The sequence below is a fragment of the Malaclemys terrapin genome, chromosome 3 (genome assembly GCF_027887155.1).
Source record: "Malaclemys terrapin pileata isolate rMalTer1 chromosome 3, rMalTer1.hap1, whole genome shotgun sequence".
NCBI classification, from domain to species: domain Eukaryota; kingdom Metazoa; phylum Chordata; order Testudines; family Emydidae; genus Malaclemys; species Malaclemys terrapin.
The window spans coordinates 36,992,399-37,007,150 of record NC_071507.1 but is presented as its reverse complement, the minus strand read 5'-3'; the positions used below and the strand labels follow the sequence as shown (position 1 = coordinate 37,007,150).

Here is a 14,752-nt window from a genome sequence, read left to right as displayed (position 1 = left end):
AAGTCCTACACTGTCAACACCCCCATCAACTGGAATATGACTCCCAAAGCTGGAACTGGTAAGGAATCTGGCCCAGCACTGACAAGCCAGATAGAATCCAAAGATCAGCTTGGCACCAATGGCTGCTCCAGCACCAAAGACCGGGACTGTCTCCTCCATGCTGAAGCAAGGTAGATGAGAGCCCCAGACTAAGCATAGTTCCTGGCACTGGTCTTTCTCCCCTAAGAGGAGGAAAGTTGAAAGGCCTAAGAAGAGCTGTTCACCTCCACTCTCCTCCCAAGGACTGAGCACAAAGTGCTCTTATGCTTCAGGGCAAACAACAATGGTTTCAGCTTTAGCTCAGCCACCCTGGTCCCTGCCGATACCAGTTCCTCAACACCAATCATCACGTACTGATATTTGAGCCAGCACTGGCAGTTGAGCCACTAGCTTCTCCCAAAGACTCATCGTCATCATCTCCTCCCCCTGACAAGGAGCCTCTTTTGGCTCTGGATTATTTCAGGACTTTTCAAGAGCTGCTGTGTCAAATTGCTGTCACACTGGAAACTGAGACCTCAGTGACTGATGAAAGGCCCATACATTATTTGATATCTTCCAGCCCTCCACTGTGGGCAGGTTACCAATCCCTATAAATGACGGCATCTTGGAGTCAGCTATAGACCTCTGGAAGACCACTGCTACCCTTGCATGACTGCAAAACCAGCAGAAAAAAGATAAAAGTTCCACAGAGAGGCTTAGAACAATTCTATACACATCCAATCCTCGAATCTCGGGTATGTCTCTGTGATTCATGAGAAAGTGAGCCTGCATGGTCTACCAACAGTTACTCTTGAAGATAAAGACCCCAAAAAGCTGTATCTCTTGGGGAGGAAAGCTTACTCCTGCACTCTACGCATGCTGAATTACCAAGCATTATTCATCAAGTATGATTTTTTGATGTGGGACAAAGTATTTCCCTTTGTGAACAAGCTTCCTCCAAAAATCAGGGAGGCATCAAAGGCCAATGAGAGGCAATGTAGCCTAGTAGCACTGGACTGACACTCAGGGTCCTACATTATATTACCAGCTCTGCCACTGGCCTGCTGGGTGACCTTGAGTAAGTCACTTTACCTCTCTGTACCTGTTTCCCCATCTATAAAATGGGGATAATGATACCGACTTTCTTTGTAGAGCACGTTGAGACCTATGAATGAAAAGTGCTATATAAGAGCTAGGGTAGTTCTTATTATTACTGTTATATCTTGTTATCACTATATTGGTGGAGGGATGCTCAGAACCTTTTCCACCCCTCCACCTACAAAGACACTGACCATAGACACATCAGGAACTGGTTGGGGTCTCCACCTGAACTAACTTCAGATACATGGGATATGGTCCCAGAAGGAGATGAGCCTCCCCATAAACATCCTAGAACTCTGGACAATCAGATTATCTGCAAACCATTCCTTATAGTTTTAAAGAATTCCACTGTACAGATCTTCACAGACAAAACATCTGCATTTTATTATATAAAGAAGCAGGGTGGTATCTGTTCATCACCTCTATGCCATGAGGAAATCAGATTATGGACATGGTCAACTCCATGGATAACCCCAGTTGCTCTTCACCTTCCAGGAGTCAACAACAACATAGCAGACAATCTGTCACCAATGGTCTCTGAAGAGCTCCATACTCAGCCTGATATTTCAACAATAGGAAATCCCATTATAGACTCATTTGCCATTGAAGAGAACACAAAGTGCCCAGGTTTTGCTCCAGGCGGAGCCTGAGCCCAGGATCCATGCAAGCAGGGCCATCCCTAGCTATTCTGGGGCCCTACATAGGGGAGAGGGGGCCGCAGGCCTCCGCGGGGGGGGGGGGGGGGGGGGCCTAGTCCCAGGCCTCCACGGGGGGATGGGGCTGGCTTGAGGACAGGGGGAACTGCCCCCCAGCACTCACCGGTGGCGCAGCTGGGGCCAGGTCGCTGCACTTCCTGCCACCAGTGAGTGCAGGCCTGGCCCTGCAGCAATCCTCAGGGGTGGGAAGGGGCAGGGCTGGGGTGGAGCAGGGGTGGGAAGGGGCGGGGACAGACCAGGGCGGGGTCTTTGTGGAAGGGATGGAGTGGGGGCGGGGCAGGGGCTTTGGGGAAGGGGTGCAGTGGGGGCAGGGCTGGGGCGGAGCAGGGGCAGGGGCAGGAAGACGCGGGGTTGGGGCGGAGCAGGGGCGGGGGCCATGGGGAAGAGGCAGGGTAGGGACTAGAGCAGCACACAGCTGCGCAGGGCACCAGGAAATGTGGTGCCCCATATTTCCTGGTGCCCTATGCTGCTGCATACTTTCCATATGTGTAAGTATGGCCCTGCGTGCAAGACACTTTTCTCATACCATAGAATCAAGCTCTGATGATATGTAAAGTCCAGAAGGATTGCAGCTATATCTGGCACTGCTTGATGTCCTGGTAATGATCCCTCATGGACAGCTGCTTTGCAATGTCCACAAAAACATCTTTTTTCCAGTGTCCAGCCACAACAACTTCCTGAACCAGTGCTTCTTCCCAGATGGTGATCTGATCCATGGTCTCGGTATGGCTCCAAGCAGCTGTGCAAGGCATGTTGTGGGCTTTGGGAGTGTATCACAATTGTATCCTGAGATCCAGGAGCAAATGGGCAACATCTGGCTCCACACCAGCTTCTTATGGGGTGGTGGGTTGTCCTTGGAACTTGATTAGAGCAGGGAGGGCACACAGGTAACCGGACAGGTTAGTAATTGTCAATATGCAAAGCACTGTGGGGTAGCTATTGAAAGCATGCAAAAAGTATTGTGCAGCAGTTGGTCTACTGTTCATGTGGGTGCAAACTAATTTAATTTGGAGGAAACCTCGTTCACTTTGCAAGATGACTCCAGAGTTGGCGACATATGTAGAGTTGGTGTGCAGTGATAGATTGTGTCGTGTGTATGTAAGCATTTTCAAACCAGATTAACTTGATTTGATCCAATTTAAAACTCCCATGTAGACATGCCCTCCAGCTCTCTGAACTCTCATTCAGTTCAGCTAAAGTCTTCCTTGTAGCAATTTCACTATGCCAACTTCCTAGCCAGTCATGTTTAATTTTTCCCACCCTACTGTATCCAGCTCTGCTTCACACTTATCTATCGATCTTAAGATTGTCCTTTCAGGACTCATGGATCCTCCCCCTTTGAATGCCTTTCTGCTCTCTACACCATTTCACTCTGGTGGTCATTACATCAGTCAGTAGGGTCAACTAACTCCAAGCTCTCATGGCTGACCCTCCTTACACAGCATTCCGCAGAGATAAGGTGGTGCTGAGATCTCACACTAAATTTATTTGCAAAGTTGTCTCAGACTTTCATTTAAATCAATCCATTAATCCCCTCATTTTCTTTACAAAACCCACTCCTACCCATCAGAGAAGAAATTTCATACTAAGACATTTCAAGGGCTTTGCTATATTACTTGAATAGGACAAGCCCTTTTAGACAACCTATCTTTTTGTTTCCATAAGTAGCACTTCTAAAACACAAGCTGTTTTTCCCCAGAGAATATCTAAATGGATTACACCGTGTATTCAGTCTGTTATTACATGGTTGATATACATCTTCTGCCAAATATTCGACTAGGGCGCAGGCTGCCTTGTCTGCATATTTCAGAAATATAACCATGTCTGAGATGTGCCAGGAAGCCACCTGGAGTAATCCTAGGGTGACCAGATTTTATAGGGACAGTCCCGATTTTGGGGTCTTTTTCTTATATAGGCTCCTATTACCCCCCATCCTGATTTTTCACACTTGCTGTCTGGTCACCCTAAGTAATCCCCTCACTTTTGTTAAACATTTTGTCCTTGATTTGGGCGCAAGATTGGATGCCAAATTTGGGAGGTCAGTGTTACAATCAGTGTTTTAGTTAGTGGCAACTAGGACTCCTCAGTTTTGCCATCCAGATGGGGCATTGCTTGCCAATCACCTAGAAGGGGGAGTGGGATGCACATGGACAATTTCTCAAAGAAAAAAACCAGCAACTTACTTTGCAATAATTGTGGTTCTTCAAGATGCTGTCCATCAGTGTGGATCTCATGACCTGTCCTCCATCCCCACTTTTTTTTTTTTTGGTGAGTCTTCCTTAAATTGATTTTCTGAATTAGCTCTAGAACTGAGGGATGTTTGCAACTTCTCTCCCCTTTATATGCTGTTGGCTTGGGTGGGACACAAGGATATGCAGGGCTCAAGTGCAGCCACACAAACACTGCAAATCAAAGCATCTAGTCTCGTGTGCACCTAGAGTGGGATCCACATGGACAAAATGTTTTGAAGAACCATAACAACTGCGAGGTAAGTAAATGTTTTGTTTTAAATCAACAATAAGAGCGAAATACTGCATGATGCTGTGGAGTCTCTGAGCATTTTCAACTTCCACTAAAGTCAATAGGAATTGAAGGCACTCCATACTTTGGAAAATCAAGTCTAAATTCCTAGGAGCAAAGGAGCATCATGAATCCAAAGGATTCCTGAACCTGGAACACTAGTTGTGGTGTTAGTTTGCCCTATTATTTCATATTGCTCTATTGCAGTGCTATTGTGTATTTTTACTGTTTACTGATCCAAAGGAAAGTTCACATCAGTTTGTTCTTTCTTTTCTGTCTCTAGTTTGCCTATCACTAGGGCATCTGAATGTTCTATATCCCACAGGTTTAAAATAAGTATCGTACCAGATAAAAGCAGCATGTTTTCAAAACTGGCCTAAACTATTTTGTTGCTGATCCCACAGCTACTTTTATTCTCAGATCTAAGAGCAGTTGTTCTGTTGAATACGTTACATAATTTTATAGCACTGATCCCCACTTAGAAGCAATGGAACAAACTAGCTTAGCACAATTACAAAGAACAGGAAGAATTACAATAAGTTATGTTGGAAAAAATTCCAACCTTCTTGCCTAGAATAAAATGCCAACATCTTTGCTAATATGAGTTGGATAAACTTACCATAAAAGTCAAAAGGATTTGATTGTTCAGGGCAGGCGTAGTTGCAATCACTAAAAAATGTGATCATTTCTGGAGGGTCCCCACAGAAAACCAATTCTCCAAAACTCATGATGGCGATTTTGTCAAATAACTGGTTGGACAACACAATATATATTAATGAGATCAACTTACTACTAACAAGGAAAACATGAATACTGGAATAGTACTTTACAATTTGGTAAATAAAGGCTCTTTAACAGGAAGAGTAGATTTGACCCATCATTACATTTCCTTATTGTATTTCTGAACTGCCAAATGTCTTTTTAATCATAAACTATTAGAACTGACCCTTTTAAAAGGTATTGGATCCTACCAGCTATGAAAAGAAAGGTGCAGGCTGAGCACAGGAATGGGAACCATGAACTCTTGACTTCTCAGTTTTGACACAACCTTACTTTGTGACCTTGGTCAAGTCACTGACCCTCTCAGTGTTTTAGTAACCTCAATCTGTAAAATGGATGCAAATATACTAATCTGCCTCAGGAGGGTCAGACATGCAGGCTTACCACTTTCTGAAAGCCAGGTCCCTTTAAGGGTGTCTCAGGTTGGGTACACAAAATCACCAGCCACTTTTGAAAATATTAGCCATTGTGTACATTGTCTTTTTAAAAAAAAAAAAACGCAAACTATACCAACTGTGCCTCAGCCTATCTGTCATTGGTTGGTCAATTTCTTGCATCACAGAAGAAATGGGTTTTGGAGAGGAATCTGGAGAGGAATTTGTTATAAGTTCAGAAAGGCAGGGATGAGGAAAGCATGAAGGCAGTTGTGGACAAATGAGCAGTTGAGGTTAGCATCAGTGGTACAGCAGAGGGATCAATGGGAAGTATGAATAGAGACAAGAACAGAGAAGTGGAAAGGGGCAGAGCTGTAAGGGCCCAGAAGGTGAGGACAAGCAGCTTGAATTTGATGCAGTGGAAAATGGGAACTAGTGCTGGGATTTGAAGATAGACTGTATTTAATTTTGTACTAAACTCTCATCTGCAAGAAAAACTGCATGGAGTGATGCTCAGTAAGAAGCTGTTATTATTTTGATATTCCTTACCCTGAAAAGTTCTGACCGTGGTTGATGAATTGTAATAATCACAATTCTGTCTTTGCGTGCAAGTTCCGAAAGCAACAAGACAATCTGATTTGCAGTCATGCAGTCCAGTCCCGTAGTTGGTTCATCGAGTAACATGACCTCTGTGAATAACCAGGATAATTTCTGAAAACTCAGTTAAATGGTAAGCAAATTTATAGTTTCTGTCCTTTATAGGTCATTCAATGCACACTGTAGAATTATCTCTAAAATGTGACAGCCATGCAAACCTGTGTACGCAAAACTACAACACATTTATTTCTCTGGCCTGATCCTTCAGCCTTTAGTTGCTTCAGTGGTCCATTTTCAACCACAGTGAATACAGAGTGCAAGATCAGGTCCTCTCTTTGATACCAGAATTAGAACTTGATCATTTTTTCATGTTGATTTTTTCTTAGTGAAGCTACCAAAATAGATTCAGTGTGTTTGTCAGCTTTTAGAATTAGCATTATAAAATGATGCTTATAAGGATAGGATGCTACATAAAATTAGCTAAAAGTGTGTATTCGCCATGCACACAGGATACATAACTGTGCTTTATATAATAAACTATTTAAAATTATCCTGTAGTACAGTATATAGTTCTGTATGTGAACCAGTCTTATTAGTGCATTATTTTCTTTGTAATTTTAATTGTATTTTATTATACATAAGAATTCAGGGGGTGGGAGGTGAAGGAAGAGAGAGACAGTCCTGGAAAATGAATGATTTTATTTTTTTCACAAAAGTGGTACAGCGTGGAAAATTCCCACCCTGACCAGTCCACCAATTTTATTAGTATCTATGACTGCTGTCATTGAACCAGAGTTCATACAGTGTATAATGTAGTGTAGATCATTCATCAAGGGAAATACAATTCTCATTTCATCACTGGCTGAATTAATGTAGCAAACTACAAATGTTGATTCTTTCAATTATTGCAACATAGGTATTATACTGCCCCTTTTAAGTTCCCAACAGAAATCATAAATTTCTTCACAAAAATGTTCAAGAAAGTAGTGGATACAGCATATCAGTGCTCTAAAAGCTGCATTAGCTAAGGTATGGAGTATGCTTCATTCACTGGCTGGTTGCATTAACTTATGTACGAGCACTGCTAAATGGTTATTCCAATTGAATTGCAAATTTAAGTAATTGTCAAGGCAAGTAGAGCTTGGGTATGGGCTACTTTTTTGGCTCTGTTTTATATCCAAATAAATAAATATGAAGGACTAAGTAATAATAATAAATAATAATATTTAGCACTTACATAGCACTTTGAAAACACAAAGTGCTGAACAAACATTACAAAATTAATCCTTATAACTCCCCGCTAAAATAAGTAAGTTTTATTAGCTCTGTTTTACAGATGGGAAATAGAAGCACAGTTGTAAAGGACTTAATTTAAGCACATGGTTAAACACATGCTGAAATCCCTAAGATCTATGCATGTGCTTAAACTTAACTATCAGGGTCTACGTGACTTGCCAAGGCCACAGCATAGGTCAGTGACAAAACAGGAGTGTCAGCCTATGCTCTAGTCTCTAGACATTTCTGCCTCTCTGCAGAGCTGATTGTGCACTGAGCCTGCATGTTGAAATCAGTGGCAGTTTGGAGTGTGGATCTGTGATAGAAGAAAAATGCTATTATATTTTAAAATGTTATTTAGAGGTGGGTGGTGGGAGTGTGTGCAAAGTGACAGCCTAATGAAAAGGACAAGGTATTTGTTTTATTCTGAAAAGCTGTTCGGTACTCACTAGGATCTTGTAATAGCTGGGCTGCAATTGAAACGCGACGCCTCTCACCACCAGAAATTCCCCTAAAAATACGGCTTCCAATGACATTAGTAGCAACATGGCTGAGGCTCAGCTCAGCCATAACAGCATCTACCTGCAAAATAGTTACAATGTAAAAAGAATGTGAAGTAATGTTCACTGCCCGACTCAGACAGTTGCACACTACATTAAAAATTGTGAGAAGCAGCTCATAGCATTCTAAACTGCCCCCGATATGCTGCCCACGCTCCATGTTAGTGGGAGTTATTTACAATAATCTGGACTTATTTTTATTTCATTCTTGGATGGGAAGGTAGAATTTCATTTTCAGTTGACCATTTACACCAGCACGCTATCTTTAAAGTTCAACACGGATCAGTCAATCAAGTGTCTCTGACACTGGTTTTCTACTTACACCACCTGATGCATAGCATCTTAGCCATCTGTCTGTCCATTAGTTTAAATGACTGGCAGTGGTCAGTTTGGAATCTCTGAGTATTGTTCTGCATCTGCCACCTATAGAGTTTTCTCTATTGAGTGTTCTTTCTGAGGAGTACGCTTTTTGTAGATGTCTATGGTTTCTGTTGAACTCTCCATTGTCAGTTTCAATCACATGAGCTGAGCAATTAATTCTTTTTCTTTACAACAGCTGGAGTTGTCCATCCTTTTTCTCCATCCAGTTTGGTTCATCAGATTCTAGACCCAGCAGTTCTCTAACTGAGTGACGTCTATTGTAAAATTGTTCATAATCTCTTTTTGCCTTTTTATCTGATTTCGCTATTCTCTTCATGTCTGGCCACTTTGGAGAGATGTGCTTTTCCAAAAGCAGAACAGTATTTGAATTGTCTTCCCATCAGGAATTGTGCTGGACTATATCCAGTACAGGCTATTGGTGTTGATCTGTAGCTCAGAAGAGCAAGGAATGGACCTTCCTGCTGCAGTATTTTCTTGCCTGTCTGTACAGCTCTCTCTGGTTATGTAAAGGGGCCTTAAAGTGAGCAAGGCCAGAGCAGTGTATAGGGCCCTTAGTATAAATGAGAATCAGGATGTAGGGCTTTAAAGAACCAGGCTTTTCACTGACCAAGGGACAGGTTCTGTGACCTTAGTCAAGCACAACTCATGTTTGCTTGAGTGAAGGCTGCAGGCTAAGTCCTAAATAGATGGAACCTCCCAGGAGATGGAACTCCACACTTGATGGGTAAACATCTTTGTCTAGAGGCCACTATTCGATTCCTAGGCAACTTCTCACAAACAGCTTCATAGACTTCCATACACCAAAGGCCGCCTGGCAGCAGCCATTTGCCCTCTTGCTAGAATGTTCTTCTACCAGACACCTGGCTGTACCTGTATCTTGCCAGCTTTAGGGCACAAGTAGAATTCATCTTTTTTTTTTTCTTTTTGGAAAATTGTAAAAATGGCATCAATTGCCAGCTCTATGCAATAAAGCACCTGGATGGGCACAAGTGACACTAAGAAATTAACAACCTAGATAGACCCCTCCTTCTGGGTCTCCCAGTCCATTTGGTGTTTATTTTTGTTGTCTCTATTCAGATGGCTAGTTCAGTGGGATAGAGGCCGTGTTTCTTCTGTGCATGGTGCAGGGCTGATCATTTGTCAGGGGTTAACAAATAAATAATATCTTCAATTCCTCACAATAAAGCAGCAGTAAGTGGGGAGGATATAAAAGTTTGGTTCTTCTTCCAGGAGGGAAATGATGGAGTTCTAAATGTATGTAATGTGCCCAGATACTATGGGGATGGCCACTTCAGGAGTTCTGAATTTGGTATCAAATTCATTCTCCCACGTGGTAGCAATTGGTACTGCTTCAGGAATGACAATTTCATTCCAAAGAGACAAGGTGGGTGAGAACATCTTTTATTGGACCAACTTCTGTGGTGAGAGAGAGAGAAGCTGTTGAGCTTACACAGAGCTCTTCTTCAGGTCATCTTCCTCTGTGTAAGCTCAAAAGCTTCTCTCTCTCACCAACAGAAGTTGGTCCAATAAAAGATGTTCTCACCCACCTTGTCGCTCTAATATTCTGTGACTGACACAGCTACAGCAACACTAATTTCATTCCAACATATTCATTATTTCCCCAGATGGCAGCAGGACACAGAACTGGCAGTCAGGAGACCAGAGAGTTTTATTCCTAGCTCAGTTGCTGAACTTCTTTGTGATCCTGAGCAAGTCACTTCACTTGTACATGCCTGTTTCCTCATCTGTAAAATAGGAATAATGATACTTGGCTTCCTTTGTAAAGCACTGTGAGATCTATGGATTAAAAGTGCCATTGCTGAAAGGATAATGTGAGAGCATGAATTGAACTTGGGAATCCAAATCAGCTAAAAGGTAGTGTCTATAAAATTAGGGTATCTGATCCGCTGGACATCTCTGAAAAGATTGTATTGTTTGTCTCAGTGGAAGAATAAAACATACTGACCTTCCTTTTAATGAAGTCGTTGGAGTGCTTCTGAAGTGCGAGTAAAGCCGTGTAAGTCAAAGATTCTTGTATGGTGAGATAACCTAACAAAGTATCATTCTAAAATAGGAAAAGAACAACAGTATTGTTGACGAAGTGGGTATTCACCCACGAAAGCTTATGCTCCAATACATTTGTTAGTCTATAAAGTGCCACAACTCTTTGTTGCTTTTTACAGATCCAGACTAACACGGCTACCCCTCTGATACTTAACAGTATTGTAGTAACTCTGGGCATGGTTCTGCTTTGACACACATTTCATATCAGCATAGTTCCATTGACTTCTATAGAGTTACTCCTGATTTACAGCAAGGTTAGTGAAATCACAATCAAGCCATATGATTCTATTATTATCTCTACAACTTTGTGATAACAAAAAGTTCCATGCATGTGAATTAAATTAAAAACAACCTGTTGAACATATGAGAAGCAGTCCTGAAATTGTTCTTTCTTCAGCTCTTGCCCATTCATGTACACTTCACCAAAGAAATTTCCTTTTTGTCTCAGTCTTCCTGATATTGCATCCAGCAGAGTTGTTTTTCCAGAGCCTGTTAGACAGTTTAAAAAAAAATTCTCATTCACATTAATTCTTACTTTTATTATAGCAGCACCTATCAGAGGCTGTGACTCCATTGTGCTAGACACTGTACACACATCTAATGAAAAAATAGATATATATTTTATCACTAACAACAGTGTGAAAAGGCAGCCCATGAAAGTTAAATGGAGTGTTAGAGTCTGTGTAAATTTCAATTGATTTCTCATCACTTGTTAAGCACTCTCGTTATGCTTGATGCTATACAAAACATTGAGGACTACAGTTCCTGTCCTATCTTTTAAAATCTAAACAGAAAGACAAAACAGATCAGACAAGGATGGAGGACCAGGGCTGGTTCTGCTTCAAAGCATTGAGAGCATTTCTTTTTAGGAGCATTTTTATAGGAGACTAGTAGGTTTCGTGGGAGAAATAAGTTCTGAGGAGAAATGTAAATGAAGAAATTTCACCTTTGGTTCCAGGGGCAAGAGGGAATTCCAGGAATAAGGGGCAACATGGGAGAAGCTATGAAGATGAGAGTGGGAGAAGGCCATGAAGGTAGCAGGGAGACAGGAAGGTTGAGCAGAATCGTGAGGAAGAGGAGCAGTAGTAAGAGTCAAGAGCAGCGCTGTAGGCGGGGCAGGTAGCTTGCACCACATTTGGAATGCAAGAGGAAGATAATGGAGGATTTGAGAGGGCCTAACTCCTCTGCAGCACAAGGCCTATGCACCATTTAAGTGCCACTGGAAGCTCAAAAAAGAGCTTAAGTAGGGCTTAAGTGATTAATAGGCCCTGTGCTGGCTCTTTGCACAGGGTTTAATTTAATCCAAGATGAAAAAAAGATTAAAAATGTTAGCCCAGGAAACCATATAACAATCACATACACAGACCTGAAAAACTCTGGCAAGTTTGGAAGAAACCATATTGTGACACAGAGGCCCCTTGGGAAAAGATCCCCTGTTCTTTGCAAACAACTCTCATCTCAAGTCTGACAAACTCACCACACCAAACACATCGTACAGGGTATTTATGCATAACGGCTAACATGTAAGGTATCTACTGAAAGCTCGTAACTTATTAAAACTCATCATCATTGTGAAATGTATGTATGGGTAATATTGAAGAAATAATATAACTATATTGAAAGGATGCTTTTTTGGTCTTGGAGTAAAAGTTAGACACCAGGGGATGATTCATCTCAGTGATGGATCATTCAGGCAGAATTGTCAACACTCCCATATTACCCAGTGAGGTAAGGAGAGGCTCAGTTGTCTAGCCTTGTTTCCCAAGACTATCAATGGAAAACCATCAGAGACAACTAAAAACAATTGAAACAACTTGGAGGTGGAAAAGTACCATTATAACAGACAGCGGGATCACCCTATAAGTGAATAAAGACAAAAGACTGTTTCAGCATAATACAGAGTGGGGAAAAGCACTCTGGATCCATTCACTGAGGAAACAACTTGTGGCATGGGGATGTTTTCATGAAAGTTTGGATCTTGGTTCCTGCAAAGCCAGCCAGCTCTACAACAGACTGAACTTTTAGGGGAAAACCTACTTTATTAGATAGGAAAGATAACTATTAATAAGCATAGGCCCTAGTTTGCGTTTTATGATTTTGTTTCATATTGTGACCATTCGTTTCCATCACTATCTTGTTTCTAATTGACTCTTCATTGTTTCTTAAAGAAATCTGTGGGGGCAGAGGATCTGGAATTTCTGTGAGTAGTCAGTTTAGGGGCTGGATATCTCAGGGGAATGTTTCAAAAGGACTTGGGGACCAGGATGCACCTATTGTTAACCTGCAAGGCAAAGACCGGGCTGGCATAGCCTGGAGGAGAGTGCTTGAGTGGCTGAAAGGCTGGTGGTGTCAGGGCACTAGCTTAAAGTTACAATGGGCAAGACCCTCTCTCACTAGAGGCAGGGAGTAACAAGGCGACTCACTGTCCCTGGTACCCTGAGAACAACCACACATATATTCTACTGAGACTGCGACTGAAAATGCCATGTTTTTAAAGAGTATAGGTTGATGGTGACTATGTATGCATTGATACAACTTTTCTTTTTCAGAAAGTCTTTGATAGTCTGCAAGAGTTCCATTATTTAAAAATACAAATCTTTTGGCTAGGTCCTTGACCCTGCTAAGGTCACTTGTGCAGTGCAAAGTGACCTTAAAGGCACCCTGCGTGAGAATCTACAAGTAGTGGAAAGCCAGAATAGCCAGCTCCATACCAGCACCCCTCCCAGCCCCTTCAAGGTAGGCAGTGGGAGGGGATACTCTGGTGTCAAGGGTGTGGAGCCTTAGGGCAGTGTGCTTCAGTAATCCTCACCAGTGTAATGTCCCCAAGAAGGCCATTCATAGGCTAGAGCCTGCTGATAACAATCGAGAAGTAAATTATTAATCTAAGTAAACCAGTGCTTATCCACATTGTGACCTTATTACAGAAGTGCCCACATTCAGCACATTCTACAAAATTCATGTAGCATGTTTTTTTTTTAAGTAGTATCATTTTAGATTTGGAAGTTTTGAACTACTTACCAGAATTTCCCAAAATTGCCATGATCTGGCCACTCTCTATGTGAAATGAGACATCTTTGAGGATCTGCCGTGTGTATTTTTTATGATACGATGGGATATCCCACCAAAGTCCAACACGTTCTCTTTTAAAAAAAAAGAAGGTTGAAAAGGATGAAATGTGGCATTTGGAAGAATTTAAAATAACATGTAAAAAACGTTTCAAAAATTGGGCTTGTGCCCTTTTTTGCTGCTTTGATGTATAAAGAGAATTGGGAAAAAATAATTTCTAAAAGGTTTTTTTTCTGCTTGTTTTTTACCTTAGTAGAATCAGACTTAACCTTCCTGATCTAACCTGGTTTTGGTGGATGACCAAAGGGAGGTATAAGTAATATTTATTGTGAGCTCTTTAAATGTAAGGATGAGGGTTTTAGACCTTTAACAGAACCACTGAAATTAAATAGCAATTAACAAAAAAACAAAGTTTTAAACAGAGTTGACTAAAAATCCTTTCCCCTTTCCCCTTTCCCCTTTTAAAGCTCATCTTATTCTGTATTGGCTCTGTTGGCATCACCAGTTCACTAGCTCTCTAGTCATATCAGCGTCTTCCAGCCAAGACAGAAGCTTAAATGTCTAAAAACAAGCAAAAGAAATGAAACCACAACCCTTTCAGGCTTTCTTTATACATCATAAAGATGCAAGAAAGGTACAGGCCTAGTTTTATTCTCCTTTGGAGACCTCCTTTAAAGCATCACATATTAAATCTTCAGAAAGCAGAATCACTCCTTACTTTCAGGAAAATATAGTCTTAACTACAAGACAGATAGGGCCAAATTCATCCTTGGTGTCTCCCTTCACTGGACTAAGACTAAGGTCTATCGTCTTCAAACTAAATCCCTGTTACTGTTATGCTATAAATTAAGGGAAGTCTTATCCCCATGGTCTGAGGATTAGTGCTATTGCAGAGTCCCAGCTTACATTGCTAGTCCTTACTTGCTTTACCTGACTGTGTAAGAGATCCCATGGACGCTGACACTGTTATGTGGAATCACAACAGACGTCCTTTCTTCTGCTCTGGAACCTCCGCCGCTCCTTTCCATCTCAGTAGGCTGCATCATCTTCAGGCAGACTGGACACTTTACTTAAATCACCCTCTCAACCAGCTGGTAAATCAGTTAATTCAGGTAAACACTCAGCCACCAAGTTGCAACCGCTTCACTCTGCCAGTAGTCCACAGGATCAGTCATGGACTCAGCCTTATTTTTACACCCAGGAAATTATTCGACAGAAAGCTGTGTAGCTCTCAGTTCACTTTTTCTTTCTTCTCCTTTCCAAGCACAGTTGGCAGATTAGCCATAACTATTATCTGATT

General features: G+C 41.8%; 1 protein-coding gene across 1 annotated transcript in view; it reads right to left on the bottom strand.

The window, feature by feature from the left end:
* The window catches only part of ABCG5 (ATP binding cassette subfamily G member 5), a 28,700-nt gene extending 14,151 nt beyond the window's left edge, over positions 1 to 14,549 (bottom strand). Inside the window, exons 1-7 of the mRNA XM_054023268.1 lie at positions 14,383 to 14,549; positions 13,405 to 13,526; positions 10,739 to 10,875; positions 10,289 to 10,387; positions 7,831 to 7,963; positions 6,059 to 6,198; positions 4,975 to 5,104 (exon numbers count right to left, since the gene is read on the bottom strand). Coding sequence (XP_053879243.1) covers positions 4,975 to 5,104; positions 6,059 to 6,198; positions 7,831 to 7,963; positions 10,289 to 10,387; positions 10,739 to 10,875; positions 13,405 to 13,526; positions 14,383 to 14,498 — 877 coding nt within the window. The 5' untranslated portion in view covers positions 14,499 to 14,549. The remainder of the gene's footprint in view (positions 1 to 4,974; positions 5,105 to 6,058; positions 6,199 to 7,830; positions 7,964 to 10,288; positions 10,388 to 10,738; positions 10,876 to 13,404; positions 13,527 to 14,382) is intronic.
* Between the last annotated feature and the right edge of the window lie 203 nt (positions 14,550 to 14,752).